Here is a 25,721-nt window from a genome sequence, read left to right as displayed (position 1 = left end):
ATGCACATGCCCTTAAAACAGCTGTAATCAGTTGGATAATGCTGTAGCACATGGTTTGGTGCTTCTGAAAATTTAATTACAGATCTGAAATCTGTGCTTCTGCAATGGTCATTTATTGCTGATTGGTACTTGTTTGTACCTTGGTCACTTGGGTGACAGTTTGGGCCTGCATTTGCTGGTTTTTTGGTCACATTTGGGCTGAAAGTCATGGCTGGCAGCAATGATAGCAGTAATTTGATGCACATAAAGAAGCTTGAAGGCACACGCAATTTTGTAGTTTGGCAAAAGCAGTGCTACAATATCGTGCTACAAAAGAAGCAGGCAAAGCCGATCAAAACTAAAGTTGCAAAGCCCGCGGACATGGATCAGGATGATTGGGATGAGTTAAATGAGCTTGCACGCTCAACCATAGAGCTATGGATTTTTTATGCCTTGCTCTTCAACATTGAAGGTTTGGATTCTGCATATGCTATATGGACTAGACTAGAAGAACTGTATGCATAAAAGAGTGTTGCAAGTAAAGTGTATTGGCTGAAAAAGCTTATGGATTTGCGTATGAAAGAGGGTACAACAATGTCTACTCACATGTCTACTCACTTGAGTGAGTTTAACTTCATTTTCAGTCAGTTGGTTGCCTTGAAGTTCATGATTGATGAGAAATTTAAGGCTACTTTCTTGCTTTGCACTCTACCAGAGAGTTGGGATACAGTCAGGACTGCTACGAGCAATTCTAATGTGATCCTTTTGTATGCTGATGTAGAGAGTGCTCTACTTATGGAAGAGATGAATCGGCAGAACAATGTATCCAGTAAGTCTTCCAATGCTTTGTATACTAGGGGCAGATCACAATAAAAGGGCAAATATGATGGCAAGGGACGCATTAAATCATGTGGCAAAGATATTGAATGCCATCATTGTGGCAAGAAGGGTCACTTTAAACGTGATTGCTACAAATGGAAGGAAGAGAAAGGAAAAGGCAAGAAGACAAATGGTAGCAAGGAAGAGAAGAAGGACACTCAGCCTAAGAAGAGCAGCGTAAAAATTGAAGAGGTGAATGTAGTCACTCATGACAGTGACAGTGGGAGTGATGTACTCTTTGTCTCTTCACACTTTGGTGCACATTCTTTACTTGCAGATACAGATGATGACATGCATACCTGGATTTTTGATTTAGGTGCTTCCTTTCATGTCACCCCTCATCGTAAGTGGTTTTCCACCTATACAGGGGGTCGACATGGTGTTGTCCATCTTAGGGACAACTATGAATGTGAGATTGCAAGTATTGACAGTGTGCAGTTACAGTTTCAGCATGGCTCTGTCTTTACACTTCAGCATGTATAGCATGTACCTCAGCTTAAGAAGAGCTTGATTAGCACAGGACAACTAGATGATGATGGTTTTCATACCACCTTTGGTGATGGAAAATGGAAGATCTGTAAGGGATCTAGGGTTATTGCCAAAGGTTGCAAGAGTGATACTTTGTATCCACTTTATGTATCTAGTGTGCGTGACCAGGTTGTTGCTGTGACCGAGCAACCAAGCGTTTCTTTGTGGCATGGTTGGTTGGGACACTTGAGTCAAACATGAATTAAAGTGCTTTCTCGTTTGGGTTACTTGCCTTGTCTTCGTTATACTAATTTTGAGCATTGTGATCATTGTATTTATGGCAAACATGCACAGATGTCTCACAAAAAGTCTCTTTTTTTGAAATGCCCAAAATGGAGTTACAGAGCGTATGAATCAGACCATACATGATAAGGTCCGTATGATGCTGTCTCATTTCGCATTACCCCATGGTTTTTGGGCAGAGGCTGTTATGACAGCCGTACACTTGATTAATCGGTCACCAAATAGGTCTTTTGGAGGGGGAGTTCCCCAAGAAGCGTGGTCGGGCAAGGCATCTTCATATGCTCGTCTGAAAGTGTTTGGCTGTGAGGCTTTTGTGCACATTTGTAAAGAGAAACGTAGCAAACTTGAGCCAAAGTCTTGTAAATGCATTTTCCTAGGATATGGTGATGAGGGTGAAATGGGGTATAGATTGTGGGATCTCGAGAAAAGGAAAGTAGTACGCAGCAATGACATTATCTTTTGGGAAGATCGCATGCACAAACAGCGTGAAAAGACTGAGGAGGTCCGTAGGGTTGTTTTCCGAGAAGAAATATCTTTCGGACAGCAAAATGTGCCCGTTGTACAGCAGCAAATACTTGTTGTAAATGAACCTGTAAATGCAAGAAATGATGCTGGAAATGATCAGCCAGCTATTGCCCATGAAAATGAGCCATTACATATGCAGGAACAGCCAGGACAGCAAGTTGTTAATGCTGATTTGCAGGTTGAAATGCCAGGACAACATGCTGAAAATGAAAATTTGTAGGAACAGCCAGCAAACAATGACCATGGGTTAGGAGATCGTCTAGGGCTACTAGACAACTTGACATGTTGGTTCCTGGTGCAATTAATGTGGCTGATTATGTCATGTTGACAGACTATGGTGAACCGTCTTACTTCAAGGAAGCAATGGACAGACAGGACAACAAGAAATGGTATAAAGCCATACTGTCAGAGATGGAATCTCTTGAGAAAAATGGCACGTGGGACTTGGTGCAGTTTCCTAAAGGGCAGAAAACTCTTCTATGCAAATGGGTTTACAAGATGAAAGTCACTTCTGGTTCCTCACAGAAGTACCAAAGCAAGATTGGTTGCAAAGGGATCAAGCAGGAGCATGGAATTGACTTTGATGAGATTTTCTCCCCTGTAGTCAAGATGACTACATTGAGAACCATTTTGGGCTTGGTTGTAGTTGAGGATATAGAGCTCATACAGATGGATGTAAAGACTGCGTTTTTACATGGTGATCTGTATGAAGACATATATATGCAGCAGCCTGAAGGTTTTGTTGAACAAGGGAAAGAAAAAATGATATGTAAACTCAAAAGGAGTTTGTATGGGCTGAAACAAGCTCCAAGAGAATGATATCATAAGTTTGATACATTCATGCAGTCCCAAGGCTTTCATAGAAGTCAAGTGGATCATTGCTTGTACACCAAGAAGGCAGCAAATGGCAGCTTGATTATCTTGGTTTTGTATGTTGATGACATGCTGATTGCTGGCAGGGATACTCATGCCTTTGATTCATTGAAGCAAAGTCTTCATGGCAGCTTTGACATGAAGGATCTGGGTGATGCAAATGACATTCTTGGCATGCGAATACTTAGAGATGGATCGAAGGGCTTACTCTATCTATCTCAGTAGGAGTATATTTCCAAAGTTTTGCAGCGTTTCAATATGGAGGGGGGGAAAACAATTGGGGTTCCATTGCCTCCATATGTGAAACTTGGTGCAGAAGACAGCCCTACATCTGATGATGAGAAGGTTGAAATGGCTAAGATACCATATGCTTCAGCTGTTGGTAGTTTGATGTATACTATGGTTGCTACACGTCCTGACATTGCCTTTGCAGTGGGAGTGGTTAGCAGATACATGGCAACCCCTGGCAAGAAGCATTGGGATGCAGTGAAAGGTATTATGAGATATCTCAAAGGCACAAAGGAGTTGTGCATCTGCTTTGGAAAGCAGAAGGCATCTGTTGTTGGCTTTACGGATGTAGACTATGCTGGTCATGCGGACTGCAGTAAGTCCACTTTTGGGTATGTGTTTACTTTCACAGGAGGAGCAATCTCTTGGATCTCCAGGCTACAAAAGTGTGCTGCATTGTCTACTACAGAGGCAGAGTATGTGGGTGCCACTGAGGCATGCAAGGAGGCTTTATGGCTTTGACATATGGTGGGAGAGATTGGCATCTCACAGTTACCTGTTCTCCATTGTGATAGTTAGAGTGCTATCATGCTAGCACGGAATCCTGTCTTTCATGCAAGTTGGGAATAAAGGCCTCATGCCTTTTAAATTTTCTCGGGTGTGAACACACCCTTAACACTTGTACTTACACATATATATCTATCGAAAAACCTAAAGGTATAGACTCGTAATTATACTTGAAAACGTATTCACTCTCTACTCTGCTCTCTCTCTCTCTCACTCTCTCTGGCTCTGATTGCGCATAGGACAGTCTGTCTTGATCTCCGTGCCTTATCAGTCCTTACAAAAACAAGATTCTTCTTGTTCCTGGCCATTGAAAGAAGAGTGTTGTAATAGTGGACTGCCTGCCAGTAAATCCTTTGTACCTCCCCAAGTATAGCTGCAATCCAAGTGTTCTATAGCTCAATAGAAAGCTTAAAAGGTAGGGATATAGAAGATTTAAAGAGTTTTCAACTTGGGATAAAGGTCTAGGTGAAATAATGTTAGACTGTGTTACCTTATTATGCTGTCAAGGTGTTGTCCCATGGTACCTCCTGTCAGTGAAACTGAAATATCTTGAGCTCCCGATATTCGATCAACGAGATTTTTGATTCAAAACGGAGCTGAATATCCCCTCTACATATTGAACTATCAAGCTCCAAGTACGGATGAATACAAATTTTTTGTAATAAGATTTTTATTGTTGTACTGAAGTTTTCTGCACCCTGTCTACTACTTTTAAATGCCCTGTTTGGACCTATATGAACTCCGTAGGTACAACAAACATTGTAAACACTTGTGGAGGCTTAAAAAGGGTTATGGGGCACCTATGGGGATCCAAGTTGACTTGTAAAATGATGGGTACCTTCTATGTAAACTTATAAGACCTGTAGCAACCCATAGGTATCAAGAGGGCAAGAAATACCCCGTTCCTCATCCACTAATTGTTCCCATGTTTGAATTGGCTGAGATATTGCTGTACCACTATCAACCAATGCCAAGGATGATGCAGTTGCATCTAAACTTGAAATTTGCGTAGTTTCTGAGACTTGAGGGATGTGCCAAGTTTCTCCTCAAACCGGTTGATGCACCCCTTTAAGGTCATAATTAAGAAGGGAGGGTCTCCTTCTTTTGTCTTCTTGACTCTCTTGGCATCTACTTTTTCCTCTTGGGAATGAACATGACAAGGTGCATGCTACTTGGCTAAGAAAACAATGATACTATGCATTGAGTAAAAAACTCTTTGAATCTTTTAGTAAAAAAGCAAGCGGGAAATAGGAACTGACTGAATTGAAATGAGCTAAGGATAGGGTATTACCCTTTTGCAGTGACTCATTACTTTAGATGTATCCCACTTAACATTTTCATTAATGCTTTCAGTCATATTGCATCAATGATCAGTTAACAAGTCAAATTTCATGTTAGGTATAAAATATAGGCAATGAATCAATGCTTGCAAACAATTTTAATACTAATCTTGAATAGACAAGATGAAGAATTATGTAAGAGTCACAATCAACCCTATGTTAAGCTCTATATGCTCTTCAATATTAAGCTTGATGATCGATTACTCTTAATCTCCCTTTTCCAACAATAGGATTAGCTCAACAATGGGATAATAAGAGAGATTAAAAGGATTAAGTAGTAGGAATACCTCTTGTTACTGATGAAGAGTATTGAATGGGATTCAATTGATCAATCCTCCACATAGTGGGCATATGCGATGGTAGCTGCCCTCTTAGCTTTTTCTTATTGTTGCACTCTTAGAACTTTAGGCTATAGAGTCGGGCCCATAGGAGTCTTGTCTTTTTCCCTTTCATTTTTTATGTCTTCCACTACATTTACATACACGTATACATTTGCATTATTGCACTCATTCATTCAATTAATTTTTCAATGTTAGTTTTTTTTCCCCCCGAGCATCTCACTAGTGATCTCTGTGATTGCAGATCTTGCTCTCTTTTGCAGAATTTGTTTTCAGTCCAAGGCTAACATGCATGTTTGTCTAGTCCTACTTGGGTTGGAGACATGGGATGGGCACGGTTCCATTTATGGTTTCATCTTCCTAGGAGTTTTACTCTTCTAGCAACATGGAGGCTTCCCCTCCTGAGGCTGATCGTACGACATCTCTCTTGGTGCTATCATGGCGGTGACTTCTACCTAGCTCTTCTAGTTGGGATGCTTGTTTTCATCATGGTTCTCGACATTGCACGAAGAGTGACATTTGGCTCCTCTTTCTCCTTTGGCATTGACATTCAAGGTTGAGAGGGGGTTTCTATTCTCCTTGGTATTCTATAGGTTTCGACACTTGTCTTCGATATCGGCCCTCCCTCCTTGTTGTACCTTCACCCTTTGCATTGTACGATTTCATCACTTAGGCAAGTGAACAATTTTCCCATGAGAACACTATCCAAGTGGCACTTATTGCACGAGTATTTCACAGTATGTAGCATATTCATTGTTCAAAGCACCACTAGATGGATCCTAAGTTGTTTCCATCGGCGGTTTGTACACCATCTTTTACCTTATTAAAAGAAAACCAGATGGATCCCTTCTCATTCTTTTGTTTTCTATTGTTACTCAATTGGCCGCAAACCATCTTTTACTTTATTAAAAAAAAACCAAAAAATAAAAAAAAAACAAAAAAAAAAACAAAATTCATTGTAGTTCCATCCACCTTTCTAGGGCTTGGTAGGTCACTGGCTAGCTGACGAGCACCCTTTGTCCGATGCCCTGTCTTCTTTGGGGTGACTACTTGAACTCCCTTAATAAGATAATCATCGCTTTTGTAGTCTTAGTAGGCCATTGGGCAGCCACCATGCACCCTTTGTTTGATGCCCTAGTTGCCTTGGGGTGGGATGCCTAGGGCGAAAATGGATTGGCCTTCCTTTCTCGCCTTGTTTTGGGTCTGAGAGGGGGTGTTGAGTTAAGAAATGCATTTCATGCTTATTAGCCACTTAAACAACCCCAAAACAAGCTTAATTTAATGAAAACTCTAAAACGGGCCGTGGTTCAAGAGAGTTCAATAAAACCCGAATTTGGGAGGGTCCATCCTTATCTATAAATAGATAGGTTGTCCCCATTCAGTCTAATCTCTTTTTGTGCAGGTTTCTGACCCTTGAGTGCAGATTTTAGCCATTAGCCCCCACATACGTGGTTGTCTAGCCCCATCAACTGCCGCCACACCTTTCTCTACATCTAGCGCTCCTCCATCAGCATTGGTGATAGTTTTTAACCCTCTTTTGTTTGCGTTTGGAGCTGCCACATCTTGGCGACTACATACACTGCTTGCATTAGCCCTCCATAGCTTGCGACAGCCTCTCCTTATTAGGCGGCACCTTCCTTTCCCTCCATTAGACAGCTCCTCATTCGCTGTGTTTACAGCCTTGATTGTCACCAGCCCTCTTCCACACTCACTCCCTTTGCTTGCGTTTAGGTGTTTAGCATCAGTTGACACTTGCGTTTACAACATCCTTTTCATCCTACACTTTGATTGGTGGTCACAGACTTGGGATTCTTCTTAGGTGGACATCACTCTCCGTCACATTGCTCTGCCCTTGGGCACACTGTACACTCTTACATTCATTTACAACATTCATTCACTTCAGAGTTGTGTTCTTTCTATCCCTTCTTCTGTTTTGTTTGAGTTTTGAGTTTTGCGTTTAGGGTTTGAGTTTTGCTTTCTGTGTTTGTGTTTGTCTCCTTGTGCTTCTGTCGTGGTCGTACACTCTTTGTTTCCTCAGTGCACACCCTAGCAGTGACTCCATAGTCTTCTTCACAGTCCACCCCCACGAGAGCCATTGGTTGTTGGACAACTCTCCCCTTGAGCATCTATACATTTTCATTCACGTAGTCATTCATCATTCAATTATCTTCATTGTGGGTTGTTGCGTGTTTGCATTGGTGTTTGAGTTCATTTGTTTTAGTTGTGGCTGTGCACTTATGCGTTTTCTTTTGCAAACCCCAGTGTATCTCCACAGAGTGTAGCATTGATGTGGTAGGGTTAAAACATCCTTGTAGTAGCCCTAGTTGAGAGTAGGGCTTCTTGAGGGGCTAGAAGCACACGAACCGAAAGAAAAAACCCATTAACATTAGCATAAGTCAAAAAGAAAAACACCCGAACCAACATCCTTTGCAAATGCGGTGGCTGATATGCAAGGGTATTGGACACATGGGTTATAGTTGTTGACATTAGGACAATAGCTAGAGTTGCAAAATTATGGCTGAACATAATTGCACTATTCATCAGTAGATCATTGCCACAAGGCAGCCTAGCCAATATCTTTTATGTCACATGTTTGGATACCACGTTGTAGAGTGCATGAGGTTTGGGCATAAGCTTGCAGGTGTAGGAGGAGACTAATTGGATGCATGATACAAATTAACTAGAGGTCTGGATCCTAACAGACATGATTGGATCTAAGATGCTGGTATAAGTTTCTTCTTTCTTGCTGTTACCTTTGTTTTTTCTGTCTCTCAGTTTGTCTTGAGCATCCTGCTCTAAACTTCAACTATTGCACCGTAATACTTGTTCCTCACGCATAGTTCTGTCAAAATTTAATCACAAAGGTTGAAATGGCTTGCGTTTTGCACTGGTTACTTATTTCAAGGGCAATGCAATTGCTACATCAGTATCTAATGACTTGTTTGCTGTGGTGTAGGTGTCTCTGCATTTGACTTTATCATGCTTGAGTATCAAGTGGCGTGGCCTATCAATTTGATCCTTACTTCTGATTGTTTTCAGCTGTACAATACAATTTTTAGCTTTCTTGTTCGTACAAAGCTAACAGCTCATGCTTTGAGTGATGTTTGGCAGTGCCTAAAGGTTTGATTTCAATACTTTGTTGCTTTAATCTGTGTCCTAGTCAAATCATTATCTGCACTCCCTGTTTACAACTGTTCATTCTTAATTACAGCAAACATGCAATGTGTTTTGATACTTTGTTGAGAGGAAAAGAGTTTTGATGCATATTCTCTATTTTGGTGGATAGAAGCAAGAAAACTAGTTGTTACTTGCTCTATGTTGGGTTTCTGTTAACTCTGCGACTTGACAATCATTCTTCACTCAGATGATTTTGAGACTTTGAAACTGAAGATGAATACAGAAATGCCTTGAAAAGAAATTAGATTCATGATCTTCAACATGTAGGGGACATATGCCTTTTCAGCTCCTTGACCATATATCACTGCATCTATGTGAACTTTTTTTTCGTAATGGATGTTATATTTATAAAGTACTAAACGACAAAAGAGTTACAAAAGTCATGGCAAAGACGCAGAGGAAATTGCCATATGCTAGGGAAGTAAGTCCTCGCGAGGGAGTAAGTCAGAGTGCCGAATGAGATCTATCTACCAATGCAAGAGACCTTTAAGCCTAGCAATATGTCCCTGAACATCAGAGGTTGAATAAAAAAGAAAAGCATTCCGAATAGGCCTTTTTCAAATTCAGCCGGCCTGCAAGGTCCCAGTCTTGCCAGGGACGATCTGAAGCAAGGGCAGGAAAGGGTTGTCTGCTCTGGAGCACCATCAAAAGTTGTCCCCATAAATCACGGTATCCACGAGGGATCCTGAAAAGCCTCCTGGCTGTACGAAACGACAACACATTGCGATTGGCAAGGGTGGCATCTGCAACTGAAGTCAAGCCCAAACGTGCCATGCAATTAAATTTTGGTCTGAGCTCATGTTTGCCTTCCCAAGAAAGTAATCACGAGGCTACCAACAATTCCAGTTGAAAAGAGTTAGTACCTAAGCGGTCCTCCGCTGGATGCCACTAAGCCTTCTGGAGAACCAATTTCTAGGAACATACCAAATGAGCAAGCAGGGATGATGAAGGACTAGAAAACCGAGAGTCTGCATTAAGAACATGCCACCAAGAGCTTCGAATTTGGGTATTACCATGCACAAGCCCGTGGTCCTCAAGAAAATAATGGGCTATAAAGACCCACGAGTGATGATCCAAGCACATGACACAAAAAAGAGACCAACGGAGTGTCAACATATGAGTTTCGGCATCCAAAATAGCCCCACCACCCATGCGTTTGGGGGTACATGTATGCGACCAAGAAATCTATGAAATGCTTGCATGCAAGGAGTCATTCTTCTATAACATGAAACGAATGTATTGAGTAAGAGCATTCAATGTAGTAGTAGTCCAAGGCATCAATGACAAGAAATATGATCTATGTGAACATCTCTACCTTCCCTTCCTATTTCTGATGCTACCTGGCTGACCTTCCCATCCTATCCCAATAGTATGATTGTCTACTTTCTACTGTTGTATTACTTTGGGAAGGAATTTCTGTCTTTCATAATTGGGGGTTAGATGTATCCTGTCATCATCTAAAATGCTTTCAGACGGTTTTGAACCAGTTTATTTGCCCTTTACTCTACAATTTGTACTGGTTCTTGATCTTAGGTTAGCCATAGCATGAGCCGTTGCCAAGTTTTTGTTCATATCAAGGCCGAGTAGTGGGCGAGTTTCAAAGTTGCCAGTTCAGAGCATTGGTTTTAGTACACTTACTCTTTGTCACAACACTCTCAATAAGTAGCTGTTTTTAGACTTCTATCCACAAATCAGTGGAAACAGGATCAACAAGATGGCTTGTCTGATTAAGAAATCCAACTTTTGGTGGAGCAGGAACTGCAAACAGTCTCTTGGGATAGCAGGTGTCTTTTGTAGCCGATGTCAATGCTAGAAAGAGGTCTGAATAACAAAACGCCGCCAGAAGGTTGACACCTGATGATGGAGGTGACCAGATGAAGCATGAACCTCTAGTCTACAAAACACAAATTTTAAGATGACACCGAATGGAGTGTTGACGCCAGGTGCAGAAACTGCCAAATGTAGGCAGAAAGATGATGGCAGGTGGAGCAGAGCTGATACCTGATGGAGAAACAGTCACCAAAGGGATAAACGCAGCCTGTGGAGGCTAGAAAACTCGAAGTGCAAATGGTTGAAGCTCTAGAAGCTGATGCCAATTGTGGAGGTTCTCTCAACTCATCATGTCTACTGTTCTTTACTACATGTTACCCTACCGGTGGAACACTGGGATCCTTGGGTTGATCTTCTTCTCTCTTGCACTCTATTATTTGCTCCTTTTTGGGCCTAAGAGGGGGTGTTCAGGAACCAAGTCATTTAGTACATTTTCCCTTCATTCCTATTTTTGGTTTCCATTTACAACCCCAAAAAGGCTTTATGGGCACCTCCCGTGAGAGTCAAGGCGCCACCCAAAAGACTTCAATGGGCACCACTCTAGATAATCTCTACCTATAAATACCATACTAACTCCACCCATTGATCATCCCACTCATTCATTCCCTCCAACATTCTATCACTTTCTTCCACATTCTCTCTAGCCTCTCCAGTGTTGTTCACACCCCGCATGAGGACATTACAGTTCATGGCCGGCTTCCACTGACTCCATCCCTCCTACTGCCATGCGGCCTATCTTCATCATCCTCAAGCTTATGTTTATGGTGGTAGACCTCTCTCCTACTAGCAACCTGATTCATGAACATAAGAAGTGGTTGAGACAAAATGTATATTCCAATTTTATTTATAAGATTGAAAACATGTTCAATGGGTCAACAAAGAGTTTTGGGCAAGTCACAAGTATCATATATAAGACTTGAGTACAAAAAAGTAGGAGATAGAGATGTTAAAAAGCATCCAAAGGCTACTATTTAGATGAGTCTTCAATCTTGTCACTCAAATGAGACTCATGGTTATCACTAGATGAGTCCGAAGTGTATTCTCATCATACTTTGGCTCTCGAATAGGAGCATTCTTTGAAACATGAGCAATCGGAGTAAAAGAGCTTCCAGAACCACGCCTCACATAGATTCCAACTACTACTTGTGTGTTGCTACCATTTGCAATATCTCGCGGAACGGCTTGCTGTCCCCTACGAGTATATGATACTCGATGGTTAATCTCCTTGAGCTCCATGTAGAGCTCTCTAAAGAAGGAACACACCTACTGGCACTGGGAAGTGCACATGGTTTGGCTATCCTTAACGGGCTACCCCAGTGGCCAAGATCTAATGGCTTCACATGTTGGAATAACAAGAAAGGGTCAAGCACAGTGGACTATTTGATTGGATCACCCAACTTGCTACCTGATATAAAAAGTTTTGAAATCTCAGATAGACCAATTGGATTAGTAGCAGACCATGCTATTCTAGCTTTCACAATGCAATATGGGCATATACACGAAGCACAATCACACATACCAAAATTACCACGCTATGATTTTGTGGAAGCGACCTCACACATATACAACATTACTGTGCGAGATGCATTGAGGGAGCTAGACACACAGGCCTCTCTGGATGAGTTTACAGGACAGTTGGCCGAGATAATACACACTTCAGCAGCATACGCTTTTCCACACACTACACCGTCAGATAAACTTCTACGAGGTAATGCTCCACAGAATGGCTGGTATGATGATGAGTGCAGAGAGACACGAGCACGTTTTCAGCGAGAGTTGGCACTTGGCATATGCACACATAAGCATGCTCGAACACTCTTCAGACGGTTGGTACACAAAAAGAAGCGGGAATACCTGAGCAGACTAGAAACAGAAATGTATTCCATGTTCTTGGGGTAGGACAGCAAGAGAGCATGGAAAAAGATGCACGAGAACCAACCACCCCTACAAATTACTAGACCGGATGATTGGCATGGATATGCTTGTACACTCTATGATATTCCTGGCCAAGAGCCTATGCCACTCCCCTCAACCTCAAGACCAGCAAATTGCAGATTTTTCACAGAAAAAAAAGTGAGGAATGCCATATGGAAACTGAAAAAAATGGAAGAGCCCAAGACCATGAGGGTTTAGTGGCTGAACACTTCACGCATGCCTGTGATATTCTGGCACCAGCGCTGGCTCACATCTTTAATAGGGCAGTTTGTGAGGGATTTCCAACCTGTTTGTCAGACCATATTATTGTGCCGCTCTTTAAGAGTGGAGACCCCGCGCTACCTAGTAACTACCGAACTATCATGATTGGACACATGCTGGCCAAGATATATGGCTCTATCGTGGAACAAGCGTTGAGTGAATGGGCCGAGATGCATGGCCTGAGGTCAAAAGGCCAGGCTGGCTTCAGGAGGGGATATACAACTCTAGACCATATCTTTACGTTGAGGGCAATCATTGAAGAAGGCAAGGCATTCAAGAAAAAGATCTATTGCTGTTTTGTGGACTTTCGCAAGGCCTTTGACACAATGCCACATACTAGACTCATGAAAAGAATGCAAAACATTGATGTGCCCGTAGAGATACAGTGGAGTATCTATGCCCTGTATGAGACAGTGACAGGCAAAGTACGAACACCTGAGGGCATCTCAGATACAGTCAATAGCACCATTGGGGTGAAACAAGGCTGTCCACTTTCACCGACACTTTTTGGGCTGTATATAGATGAAATTTCAGAATATGTGGATAGGACGGGTGGGGCCGGAGCCAGCCTAGTTGGAGTGCTGATACCATTACTGCTTTATGCCGATGATATTGTACTTATATCTGACTCACCTAAGGGACTAAATAGGCACTTGGATGCATTATCAGCTTTTTGCAGAGATAGAGATCTTAAGGTGAACCTTGGGAAAACTAAAGTTATGGTATTTAACACTTCAACTGCTTGGGTAACAAGAGCTGAGCACCAGTTTACTTTTGACGGAGAGCCAATGGAGATGGTTAGGTAGTGTGTTTATTTGGGGGTCACATTGAAGGGACCACAGTTCTCTTGGAGAGAGACATCAGAGGCTCGTTTGGCAAAAGCATATGCAGCCTTAGGTGCATTGAAGAGGCAATGTACTCACATACAATTTCATGAGCCGCGCACCAAACTGTGGCTTTTTGACACCCTGGTTACACCCATACTCCTATATGGGGCAGCTATTTGGGGTCCGAGTCTCTTTCACACGAGGAGACAACCTTTGGGAGACCAGGATGGACTAGAGAAGGAATACTATGATGGATGGGAGCATATGGAAAGACCACTGGTCATGATGATCTCACGCATGATACGAGCGAAGAGCTCGACCCCACATGAGATTATTAGAGCTGAGTTGGGAGCATCACCCATGGTGGCTTCCTTATTCCATAGTGTTATTCTTTTGTTCCATGTGCGGGGAGAGAGAGAGAGAGAGAGAGAGAGAGAGAGAGAGAGAGAGGGAGGATGTGTGTGTGCACTTGGTGAAAAGCTTTTCCCTATACAGATGCGTAGGATAGAGAGAGAGAAAGAGCGCGAGCAATGTAGGCCAGACCTTAAAAGAAAGAATGAACAAAGAAACGGTAAACCCCCACTCGATTTTGTGTTTTTTAAAAACATACACACACACACTCTCTCTCTTGCACTTCTCCAAAAGCGTATTTAGTTTTTTAATTTTGCATCAAACATAGATAACCTTTGAAACAAAAGTAAAATTTAAAAAAAGGTGAGAGGTTTCTACTGAAGTTAGATACGGAGAAGACCTGGATCCAACTCCCCTCGCCCCATGGCACGAAGATTGCACACTACCAGACCCACTTCCTTCAGGTATCTGAGGATGGTTTCATCACCCGACCCAATTGCATGGACACATAGCTGCCTCATGGACTACGCCCAGTTATTGGTAAGATCCGCACCTCATCCCACCACCTGAAGATTGAGACAGGCAGATGGGAGGGTATACAGACAGAAGAACGCCTATGCCCTACATCTGCCGATGCACTGTATATTATGACATACGATGTAGATACCACTATCTGTTTCGAGAGGGTTTTGGACCCTTGAGACGGATCATGCAGTTTGAGGATCAGAGATACTTGGGATTTTTCCTCTTGGAGCTCCAGAGGCGTAGAGCAACAACTCTACGGAGTAGTGTTAAAAATGCGGGATCTAGAGCATGGCAAAGGCGTAAGCTATGGAGGATGGAAGATGAAGATACTACTCATGTTGACATTTACAAAGAAGACAACTGTTACATAAGTGAATTAGGTTTCAAGATTGAGACTTGAACTCATAAACACAATCTTGTGTAGGACTGACAATGACACAGTGACTTGACAGAAAGGGACAAGTACTATTGCATTATCATGATATAAAAGTGATAGTCAAGTACATCATTATATAGGATTGCTTGGTAACACATTTCATCCACTGTGCATATGGGATTCTGTCTCTCTTCCTAGAATAAACTGCATCTTCCTAACCTAGCTGTTCCATACAAAGGGGCATACACAAGGTGTGATTGACAGATTCTCAACACCCCTCCTCAATCACAACCTGAAAGTACAAAGTGTGTAGAGGCTTTAGTGAGAGCAGTACTTGCAAAGTGTGGGCATACCACAAACATGGCAAAACACCAGAGGCTGTCGCAGAAAAGGCTAAGTGTGGGTACCATAAACATGGTGGACATCCAGAGGCTGTAACAGGGGCCTCAAGAGTGTACAGAGGCTGTAGTACAAGGCTACATGAGGAGTTAAGGTCTGTAGAGGAAGATATGGAGGCTCCAAGTACTGCAGGTCCAGTTTGGCTATGGCAGACACAGGGCAGAGATTGAGAAAATTGTCAATGCTGAAGCTATGCTTGCTCAAAGTCAGTGATTGATGTGTCAAGAAGAAGCTCTGGAAGTAGGGAAACACTTTCCCAGAAGGAAGCAAGTGAAGATATGCCCTGTAAGTGGAGATCCAGCTCCTCCAACAGAGGTAGGTTGCAAGTTGGCTATGGCTGCCAAGGGGTAGAGAGTGAAAATGGAGTTGGAGATTAAGTCAAACACTTGAGCTGAGCTGGATAGAGATTATGAAAGACTGAGGGAGCAGAGAGAGGACCTGAAACATGCTAAGCCATGCTAAGCCATGCTCAGCTGCGCTCTGATACCATGTTAGAAATGCGGGATCTAGAGCATGGCAAAGGCGTAAGCTATGGAGGATGAAAGATGAAGATACTACTCATGTTGACATTTACAAAGAAGACAACTGTTACACAAGTGAATTAGGTTTCAAGATTGAGACTTGAACTCATAAACACAATCTTGTGTAGGACTGACAATGACACAGTGACTTGACAGAAAGGGACAAGTACTATTGCATTATCATGATATAAAAGTGATAGTCAAGTACATCATTATATAGGATTGCTTGGTAACACATTTCATCCACTGTGCATATGGGATTCTGTCTCTCTTCCTAGAATAAACTGCATCTTCCTAACCTAGCTGTTCCATACAAAGGGGCATACACAAGGTGTGATTGACAGATTCTCAACAAGTAGGAGGCCCCCACAGCTCGGCTCACATAGATAGAGAGCAGTCACCGACTTTTTCATTGATACACAACAGAGTATGGAAGATACCACTACTACTGCCACACAGCCTATAGGAGTACATCATCATTGGACCTCATCTTCTGTAGGTGTCCCTTTGGATAGAGCAGTGGCACTTAGCCGGTCTAGGCGCCCACGTCCACCCGGACGAAGGCCTAGACATCCACACCACAGACAAATTAAAGCCATCATTGAGCGCCACAGGAGACAGATGCCGAGACGCCTCAGCCATGCAGAGATACACCTCCCTAGAGAACAAACATATCATTGATGGAGAGTTTTCCTTTCTCTACTCTCACTTTCAGATCACTGACATGTTTCCCTTTTATAGGACACTATTTCATTTCCTTTTCAGTCTTATAGGCATGTTTTTCATCTTTTTTCTCGTTCTAGATGAGAAACACACCATCATTGTATGTACTACTTTGGTCTCATAGGCCACATTGGCCTTTTAGAGACGTTAATATACTCTCTCTCTCTCTCTCTCTCTCTCTCTCTCTCTCTCTCTATTCACACTTTTGAGTGTGGCTCTTGTTAACTTGAACTCATCTACATTCACCTAAAAATTGAAGTTGAGAGATGACTTAAAAATTTATATTCTTAAATTCAAATAAGTATGGACTCAAGTTTAAAATTACTTGTTGTGCCATTGGTATCTTATTTATGTGTCTAAGCATACACGAGTTAAAACGATAATAGATAAGTTGCTGTAATTTCTTGGTGCTAAGGTTGTTTCAGATCTTAGTGTGTATAAGAGAATAGGTTGACTATTTTGTGTAACATGCATCAGCTGGATACTCCTGTTTAAGTTAACAAAATTACTTTAAGTTGTTGAAAGTGAAAATCAATAAAAAAAGCAAAAATCTTTACTAGAAATATAATGATAATATTTAAATTTTAACTACTTGAGCCAACACTTTTAAAGGCACCTTTTACACATTGGATAACTAATATCCAAATGACTTTCACTAGAATAGTACTGGCTTGATCAAAGAGGTCATTTTCCAACACATAGTGCTAGCAAAGGCTGTTTCCCTTTGGTCTCTATAGTTTTACTCTTGGAGAAATGGACCATGCATCATCATGCAAAGCCTTTGGGAGATAAACATCTCTATCTTAGGCTAGCTATTATCCATGAAAAGGAAAGGGCTTTTGTAATGCAAGAGAGTTGCTAGGCCATGGATAGGCCTCTTCATCCATTTCTACCTCTTTTGTACGAGGTAGAGGATGCCATCCCGTCGCGGGGTATTATACAAAATATCAGCAATGCCACTATTTATGGAAAAAACCAATAGGCATAAAATTAGTTTAATTATTTAACAAAGATTGAACTTGCATTTAGAAAAATCTACAAAAAAAATTATTACTGTGGAATTGTAGCATCAAGAATAGTAGAAGCCTCAATCTCTTCCACAACCTTCTCATGAAATGAGTGAAGGTTTATAGTGGCGCCCTCCATATCTGTTATGCAAAGAACCTTATACAAGGGTGATCATAATGTATAAGGCTTGTATGTTTGCTCAAATAATTCTTTCAGGCAAAACCATTGAATGGCTGTGCCCTCTTCCATGCTTGCTAGGGGCTCCTCATCTATCCATGCTCGAATTCCTTCAATACCATATACTTTTGCAACTTACTTTGTATGCTATAGAGGCACTCAAGGATCACCCATATGACAGTAAAGTGAGTTTTTGATGGCTTTTTTGATTCCACATCACTATATATGTGGAAGTATTTTTACATTTTTTGTGATGAAATTAAGAATTGCATTTGTATTTGTCACTATTTCTTAAAACCATTTCAAGTTGTCTATGTCCTCCATGAGAAGGTCAGGATAATGTGTGGCACAAGGTGTCTATACTATATAGGAAAATTTCTTCACAAGCAATCGTCCCATTCTCTAATAATTTGAAGTATTGTTGGTGATGACTTGGTTGCTTGGTCCTACCTAGATACATGGAATATAGTATGGCTTAGAGATAGAGATGTGTAATTGGGTAACATGTATAGATCAAGCCTCTACTAATGGAGGTGTAGATAGATATAGAGAGAGGTGAAGATATTGAAGATTCAAGAAGCATACAAGTTTAAAACATAAAAAATAATATTCGAAAAGCATAAAACATAAAAGATAAAACATAAAATATTTACGAATGTAGACTCACCTCTATAATGACTAACTGGATGTGCTTGTATAGATAAATTGGCCGATCGTCCTATTCCCCTTCATGCTCGCATCCACGACATGCAAGAAGTAAGTGCCAAGAGGGCAAAGAGACAAGTATATTAATAATATCTCTTTGCTTTCAGTCACTTCATCCATCGGAGAGGATGAAGCACCCTTACTTCATCCAACCATTATGAAGGGGCTTGAGGGACTTGTTGAATCTCTCTCTGTCTCTCCTTGTCTAGCTTCTTTGTGCACTTGTTGCAAGTAACTCCATGCCACCCCTCGCATGGACCCATGACAGCAATAGCCTTCACCATTTTTTTCTACCTATCGAGTCTTAGAATGTGGAAAGGGAGATTGCACTTGATGATGGTTCATGCAATACAGATTTTTGCATCCCTTTGTCGCTCTGAGCTCTTGAACGAATGAGAGTAGGTATGAGACATGTCCGGTTGCCTCAACAAGTGTGGCTTGTGTCTTCAGTCTCTTGGACCCATGAGTGGTGGCGATGGCGAAGGTAGCCAAAGCAGAAGGAAAATTGGAGGGATCCATGAATCCGTCCATAGTAGCCATAGATGTAGCCGAAGGGATGGCCATGGGTATGCATGTGTTGGGGGAGACTATCTCCTCTTGAGCTTGCTCCATTCTAGCAGAGACCTTGTTTGATGCTTGTGAGATGGGGGAATATTTCTTGATGATCTCATGATTCATCGGCCATTGCTTGAAGATATTCAGGCATGGATCACATTCTCTATCTATCTTGGACAAGTGGATTAGAAGCTGCATCACATTACTTGTTTGGACCTTGCTGCAATACTTGCAAGTCCAACGATAAGCATTGGTGCGATTAGTGGCTTTCTCAAGCTGTGAGGTATGAAGAGAGAAGGCTTCATGAAGGGCTTTAGGCATGGTGATAGACTATAGTTAAGACTCAAGAGTAGATAGAGGTGGTAGGAGAGATGGAGGTGGTGAGAGAGGTATAGATAGAGGTGGTAAGAGAGGTGAAAGAAGATGTGGTAAGAGAAAGTGGTATGGAGTGAGGTAAAGAGAGGAAGTAGAATAGAAAGAGAAAGAGGAAACTTGGAAGGAAGAGGAAGAGGTGAAAAGAGAGGAAGAGGAAGAGAAGGTGGTAATAGGAAGAGGAAGAGGAAGGAAGAGGAAGAAGAAGAAGGAAGAGAAAGAGGTGGAGGTGAGCTTGAGCAAGAGGTGGAGGCTTGAGGCTTGAGGCTTGAGTAAGAAGGCTTGAGGGTGGGGATTGAAGTGGGAGAGGGTTGTTTATAAACAGTCCGAGCCAACAAAGGGTTGGGGGCCATTACAAAAGGGCCCAATAAAATTTTCAAATATGCCTAAAAAAAGGTTCAGAAAACGTTTTTAAAAAAGACCAAAAAAAGGGTCGAAAAGCAGATTGTTGTCTGTGCGTAATCCTTGATTATTTTGAACAGTTGAGATCAAATAGGAACCGGATAGATTGGATGGATCCGACTAGACTGGATAGATTAGATGGGATGGTTCCAACCGGATTGGATGGGATGCAACCTTTGGAAAGAGACTTGGTCATCCGAGGACTTAGGAGCCCCCATGGTAGAGAACTTGGTGAGAAGTCGTTGGTACTCAGCCAACTTGATCTTAAGATCATCCCAGTCAGTGATTTTGAAATTTTGTAGTTCATAGTTAGGTGTGATATGATGGGTCTGATCTTGAGTGGCATAGCGGTTAGTTTAAGTGTGTCCATCGTTCGGATGCTAGGTCAATGTGTTGTAACTATGAGTGAGACTCATGGAGAACACCTTGGATCAACTTGACTGTGGTGGAGGCATTTCTAGCCTTTCAAGAGTGGACAACGTAGTATGGAACTAGTGCAAGATTACGTCGGGGTTTCAATCCATGTACAAGGTCCCATGGGTTTTGATACTCAAGTACATGTCTCATCAAGTTCAACCAAGTGGTATAATTAGACCCGTTAAAACAAGTCTTGTTTGAGAAAGCATGCTTGGTCGATGAGGAAGATGAACCAGGAGATATTGGATGAATGAGGGTAAGAGAGAGGTGGATAAGTAGGAAGAAGTGATGGATAGGTAAAAATAGACTGTGAGTATCCATATGGTGGCAATGGAGGCATTGGAACATGAATGTTTCCATAAGGTGGTGATGGAGATGGAGGCATTGGAGCATCAAAGCCTTGTCCAAATGACGGCTAGGGTATGATAGAGTGACCAGTAGGTCCACTAGGTATAGCCATGGAGGCAAACTGTGGTGCAAGTTGACCTACACTTTGCATAAATAGGAGGAGGAACCGCATATTGGGTGTGACCTAAAGGTGTGCAAGATGGAGATTGAGCCACCTCAAATGTGCATGGGCACCACTTGGAACTAGAGATGAAGAGGTCCTTAAGGCTGTGCCTATGTGCGATGGACCCCTTGGTGTGGTGTGTGCTTTTAAACCTTGTGGTGACTAATATGCAAAAGTGAAAGTTGTAAATGGTAATGGTGGTACAATAGAAGAAGTAGGTGGGATGGATAGGTTTGTAAATTGTGGTGCTACATTGAGTTGATTTTGATTAGGTGAATGAAATGGAAATGAAGGTGAAGATGGTGAATGCAAAGAAGATGATACACCAAACTCATTTTGACTATTAAAACCATAATGGAAAGAAATAAGGGAAGTGGAAAGAAATTAGGGAAGAAGTAGGGTTACCATCCCTTCTTGCATTCACATACATGAGTGGGTCTACCATATTTTGCATATTGCACTCTTGCTTTAATTTGGTCTCTACCATAATGCTGCAAAGGCTATACAGAAAGAGAAATAGACGAACGAATAAAATTAGAAACTTGTGTACCTTGCATTGGAGCAGGAGAGATGAGTTGAAACTTGTGTACCTTGCATCGGAGTAGGAGAGATAAGTTGAAAATATAAACATACTCTGGATCTTACTCTCGAAGTGGGGGGACTTTCCCTAGTGGAGTTCTTGACGGCCTTGCAAAATCATCAAACTTGTGCACTACATCAGATGAGAAAGAACCAAAATATACCTTTTGCATGCAACTTTTGTTTTAATGCTAGTCAACGCAGCTCTTCATCTTTCCTAGATTTATGAGCCAAGATGGGCCATCCCTTGTGGAGATGTCGATGGCCTTGCAACATTATCAAACTTGCGCACTACATTTAATGAGAAAAAACCAAATATACCTTCTGCATAAAGCTTTTGTTTTAAAGCTTGTCGATATAGCTCTTCGACTTTCCTAGCTTTGTGAGCCAAGGTTAGCTGTAGCTCCTCATCGATGGAGTCACCAATGTAGTCAGAGGAATCTCCTGTGGTGTCGGAACCTTGCAGAGTTGGTAGTGAATGGCACTCATGCTCGGTTCTTGCATTGGCTCTTTTGGGGAGTATGTTGGTGTAGATATGTTTTAAGTCACCTAACCTATTGTGGTTCTTGGCTTTTAAGAAGAGCTTTCAGATTAAGATCTAGGTTTCTTGAAAGAGAACCTAGCTTTGATACTATGTGGAGAAATACTCTAATTAAAACAAACCGATAAAAGAACATAGTTAGGGCTAAGGTAATTCAAAGGCAATGAACATGGTGAATAAGAAACTGAATAAATTTGAATTAATACAATGCTTATGCAGCAAACACACTATGCATTGAAGGATTACTAATGTCATGAGGAAATGTATTTTTGAAACCTCACTTAACATGTGGATTAATTTTTAATCACATGATTAAGTAAATGTTGAGGTGCAATTGGGGTTAGAGTAAATATACGAGCACGGGACCCAAGAAAATCACGGGATGTCAGAGGCAAAAGTTGCTATAAGCTATGTTGCATAGGTACTTGGTGGTATCTAGTGCTAATTGTTGGCTTAGGTCATTCATTTGGCCATAAGTGTCGGTTGGTGACACTAGAGATGTGGCATTTAATGGTACCTAACGCTAATCTAATAGTCAAAAGAGAGACTCGGGAGTGGAAGATGCCTAGCCAATTTAATTATTGGCTAGTCAGATTATTTTTCTGGGCATCGAAATAATTATTATATTAATTTTCAGTAATTAAAGGCTGAAAATTAATATTTAATGATGGATAATGTTGGGAAAAACCATTTGGGAAGGCTGCAACTTGGCCAACTTGCCCATATATGCTGGTAAAAGGCTAAAGAAGAGATAAAAACGAGATCATTCTTGCTGTAGCAAATGTGGGAGAGCTGTGAGCAGCCATGGCCAGTTTATTTTTAGCCATTGCAGCCAGCCACAAGTGAGTTTTGAGGAGGCGATTGTAGATTTGGACCCTTCACAGTTGGACTATTGCATCCAGGTACAAGGTGAGAGCTGATTTGGATGTCTTAGCCGTAGGCGACAACATTGAATGCTGTTGTAGCAGGGCAGCAGCTGCATTTGACAGATTTTCAGTCATTCTTCGCGACAAAACTCTGAATTTTCTCTCTCTACAGTTTTCTCTCTCATCTCTCAGCCATTTCATAGCCTTGCTTCGAAGATCTCAGCATTTGGACCCTTGAAGGTTGAGAAGTTGTAACTTTCTTTGTGGTAAACCCTAATTTATAGCAGAAATTAGGGTTTAGCAGAAGCCTCGGGAAGCGTGCAAAAAAAGGAAGCTTCAAGACTTGGATTTTTCAAGGTTGAAGGTGAATTTCAACTAAATTTAGGTGGAGGACTAGCCAGCCATTGAATTTGGGGCATTTCCATTGTCTATGAAGTGGGTGAAGGCTAATTAAGTGGCCGAATTAAGGGGCAAATCAGATTGAAGACTTGCTGGTCACTTTGGACAGCAAGGGGAGTTTGGATCGTGAAGGGGATCGGGAGAATCCCATTGTAAATCAACTTCTTCTTCAATAAAGCTAAAGAAATACCGAAAGGGGCGCCAATTTTGGGGCCAATCGGGTGTGCATTGTCCATGATCAGTAGGTAAATTTGTATTTTCAGATTTGCATTTATTGTTTGTTGCTGTAATTAAGTTGTAATTAGGGATTTACTACCCATGCACGGAAGGAAGGCTGGTTTCAACTAACCCTCAAACTGGTGTTTGAAGGATTGAGGCAGAGAGTATGCGTTAGAGAGTGTGTCGTACTTCGACGTATCCCAAAACATAGCAAGGCAGCCTACCTAGGTGTCTGGCAGCAGCAAATGCAGGAGTAGGCAGTTGGATTAGTGTCAAACATGCAGAGGAAAGAGAAAATCTGCAAACATAGTAGGCTCGCGATGATGTGACAGGCTATAACAGCAGCCTGATCAGGAAAACACAGATCTGTGATGATGTGGCAGTCAAGACGGTAGCCAGCTGATTGAACTGCAGCCCTAGGAGGTATCGCTAGTTGTAGAAAGAGTCAACAGTGTAGTATACATAGCCTCCAGGTGGTTACCAGGCTGTAAATGCAGTCTCTAGGCGAAAGTGGACAGCAGGCGGCAACGGAATGAGGAGAAGATAGTGAAGTGAGGGCTGCAAATAGGCGCCAAATGATGGTACACATTATGGGGCAGCTTCGATTGAGATGTCCTCTGCTCACGTGGTGTGTGAATAGCAAAGCTATAGCACTTGCAATCTGCAAAAACGAGATTGCCTGAGTGGGAGGGTAGTGTGTCTATTTATGGAAAGTTTGTGGTCTCCAAATTAGGGTTTGCATATGGGACATTGAAACTCTCTAGGACCAGGCTTCTTTTTAAATAAAAGGTTAAATTCAATAATTAAGTTGCGTATTGGGGCTCGTGTAATAAAAGCTAATGAATTTTTAGCTCAATAGCATTTGCTTGGCAAGGAGTTTATTGTGCATTAAAGAAAGATATATATATATTTTTGGGGGGGGGGGGGGGGGTTTCCGCTTGATACCCTAGCTTCTTTGACACCCACCCTATTCATGAGGGGGGGTGGAGAGAAGATTTAATGGGAAGGGAGGGAGGCGGCCTAGTTGCATCCTTGATTGATTGTCATATTAATTTTAAATTCTTGGCTAATTAATTAAGTTTGTTGGAAATGAGGTGCATTAAATTCCTTGCTTGTCTATAAAATCACATCCGGTATAGTGCATACTGCGCACTTACATGTGCACAACACTCAGTGCATGCATGGGCATACACTAGGACTTCTTTCCTCTTTCCTTTGTCTATGTGAGGTCACCTTATTCGTAAGGGGGAAACAAGGGGAAGAAGGAGAAAGGAAAGCAACATCTACAAGTGTTTAACCTTGTGCACATGCACATGTGCACAATGTACCTCCACACATATTGTGCATATAACACCTTGCACCTAGTGTAGAGTAACTCGCGTGTAGTCCTTAGGTCTCTTTTGCCCAATACCACCTTGTTTGCAAGGAGAGAACAAGGGAAAGAAGAAGGAAGGTGCTTCACAATGCACTCCACATCTCCACACTGCACAATGCACACATACACTGGCGTATAGTGCACACATGCATGACACCTCGCACTAGGACACAATATTAAACTCATTGAGCGTACTAAGTCTTGTTTTGCATGATATAACTTACCTAGGTGCACATGCACAATCCTGCCTTGTATACTATTGTGCTTGACGTTTTGCCTCTTTTCTTTCTTTTGATCGATGCTCACTATGTTTAGGGGGGGGGGGTGGGGGGGGATGTTAAGGGTAGGAGAAAGAGAGGACGAGGCACTCCATAGTGCCCTATGTACCATCCTAAAACCTTGCACTTAACCACTTGCACAAGGATTCCATCCTAGTGAACCAATCTTATGCGCTAAACCCACGATAGTGCACTTCACCCTAGTGCACTATATCCCCACACAGCCACATGCACATAGTTCACCATTGTATTTTTTACATCCAGTGCACAATCCCATTGTTGCATTCCCCACCTCATTATTCATTAGTGCACTACACAGTGCACTATTGCATCCATTGTAACACAATGCATAGTGCACATGTGCAGAGTGCACGTACCTAGTGCACGCACACACAAGTAACAATTAATGCACTTGCCTACCTTCACCTAGATTTTCCATGGCACAATACACCCATACTCTAGCTTGTTAGGACATTAGCTTGCTTGCATAGCACTCCTGTGCATGAGCCCTTGCTCAGTGCACAATGCACACGTACACATGCACTGGTGCACACCAACCTAGTGCATGGAAAATAGATGGGCACTTATGCACTTGCTACTTATCTCTCCTCTCTTTTTTTTTTCTGTAAATTGTCTCTTCTCTCTCTCTCTCTCGGCCAATGCTTGCCTCGTTTGCAAGGGGGAGCAAAGGGGAGTAAGGAAGGAAGAATGGACACGTTGCAATGCACTGGTCTAAGCTCGCACAACACATAGATAGCACACTCCATTAGTTCTTGCATCTATCTTAGAGCACCGTCATTGAGTAACCCACGTTCCACTATTGTACCACCTTATTCTCCTATGAGTGCACTACACAGTGCACTTGTACATAGACCACTGCATAGTGCATGGT

General features: G+C 42.0%; 1 protein-coding gene across 10 annotated transcripts in view; it reads left to right on the top strand.

Moving 5' to 3' along the window:
* Positions 1 to 25,721, top strand: part of LOC148020431 (Spc97 / Spc98 family of spindle pole body (SBP) component) — a 117,898-nt gene that overhangs the window by 67,216 nt on the left and 24,961 nt on the right. For all 10 annotated transcript variants that reach the window (XR_015694963.1, XR_015694964.1, XR_015694965.1 and 7 more), the window contains one exon: positions 8,457 to 8,620. Coding sequence is in view for 7 of the 10 variants with exons in the window: in XM_087700732.1 (XP_087556858.1) it covers positions 8,457 to 8,620 (164 nt within the window). In the remaining 3 variants the exon portion in view is untranslated. The remainder of the gene's footprint in view (positions 1 to 8,456; positions 8,621 to 25,721) is intronic.

The sequence above is a fragment of the Lygodium microphyllum genome, chromosome 19 (genome assembly GCF_053477565.2).
Source record: "Lygodium microphyllum isolate KBCC chromosome 19, Lygodium_microphyllum_v1.1.10, whole genome shotgun sequence".
Lineage (NCBI taxonomy): Eukaryota > Viridiplantae > Streptophyta > Polypodiopsida > Schizaeales > Lygodiaceae > Lygodium > Lygodium microphyllum.
Note: the sequence above shows the minus strand (reverse complement) of the source record. Positions and strands in the feature narration are given on the sequence as shown.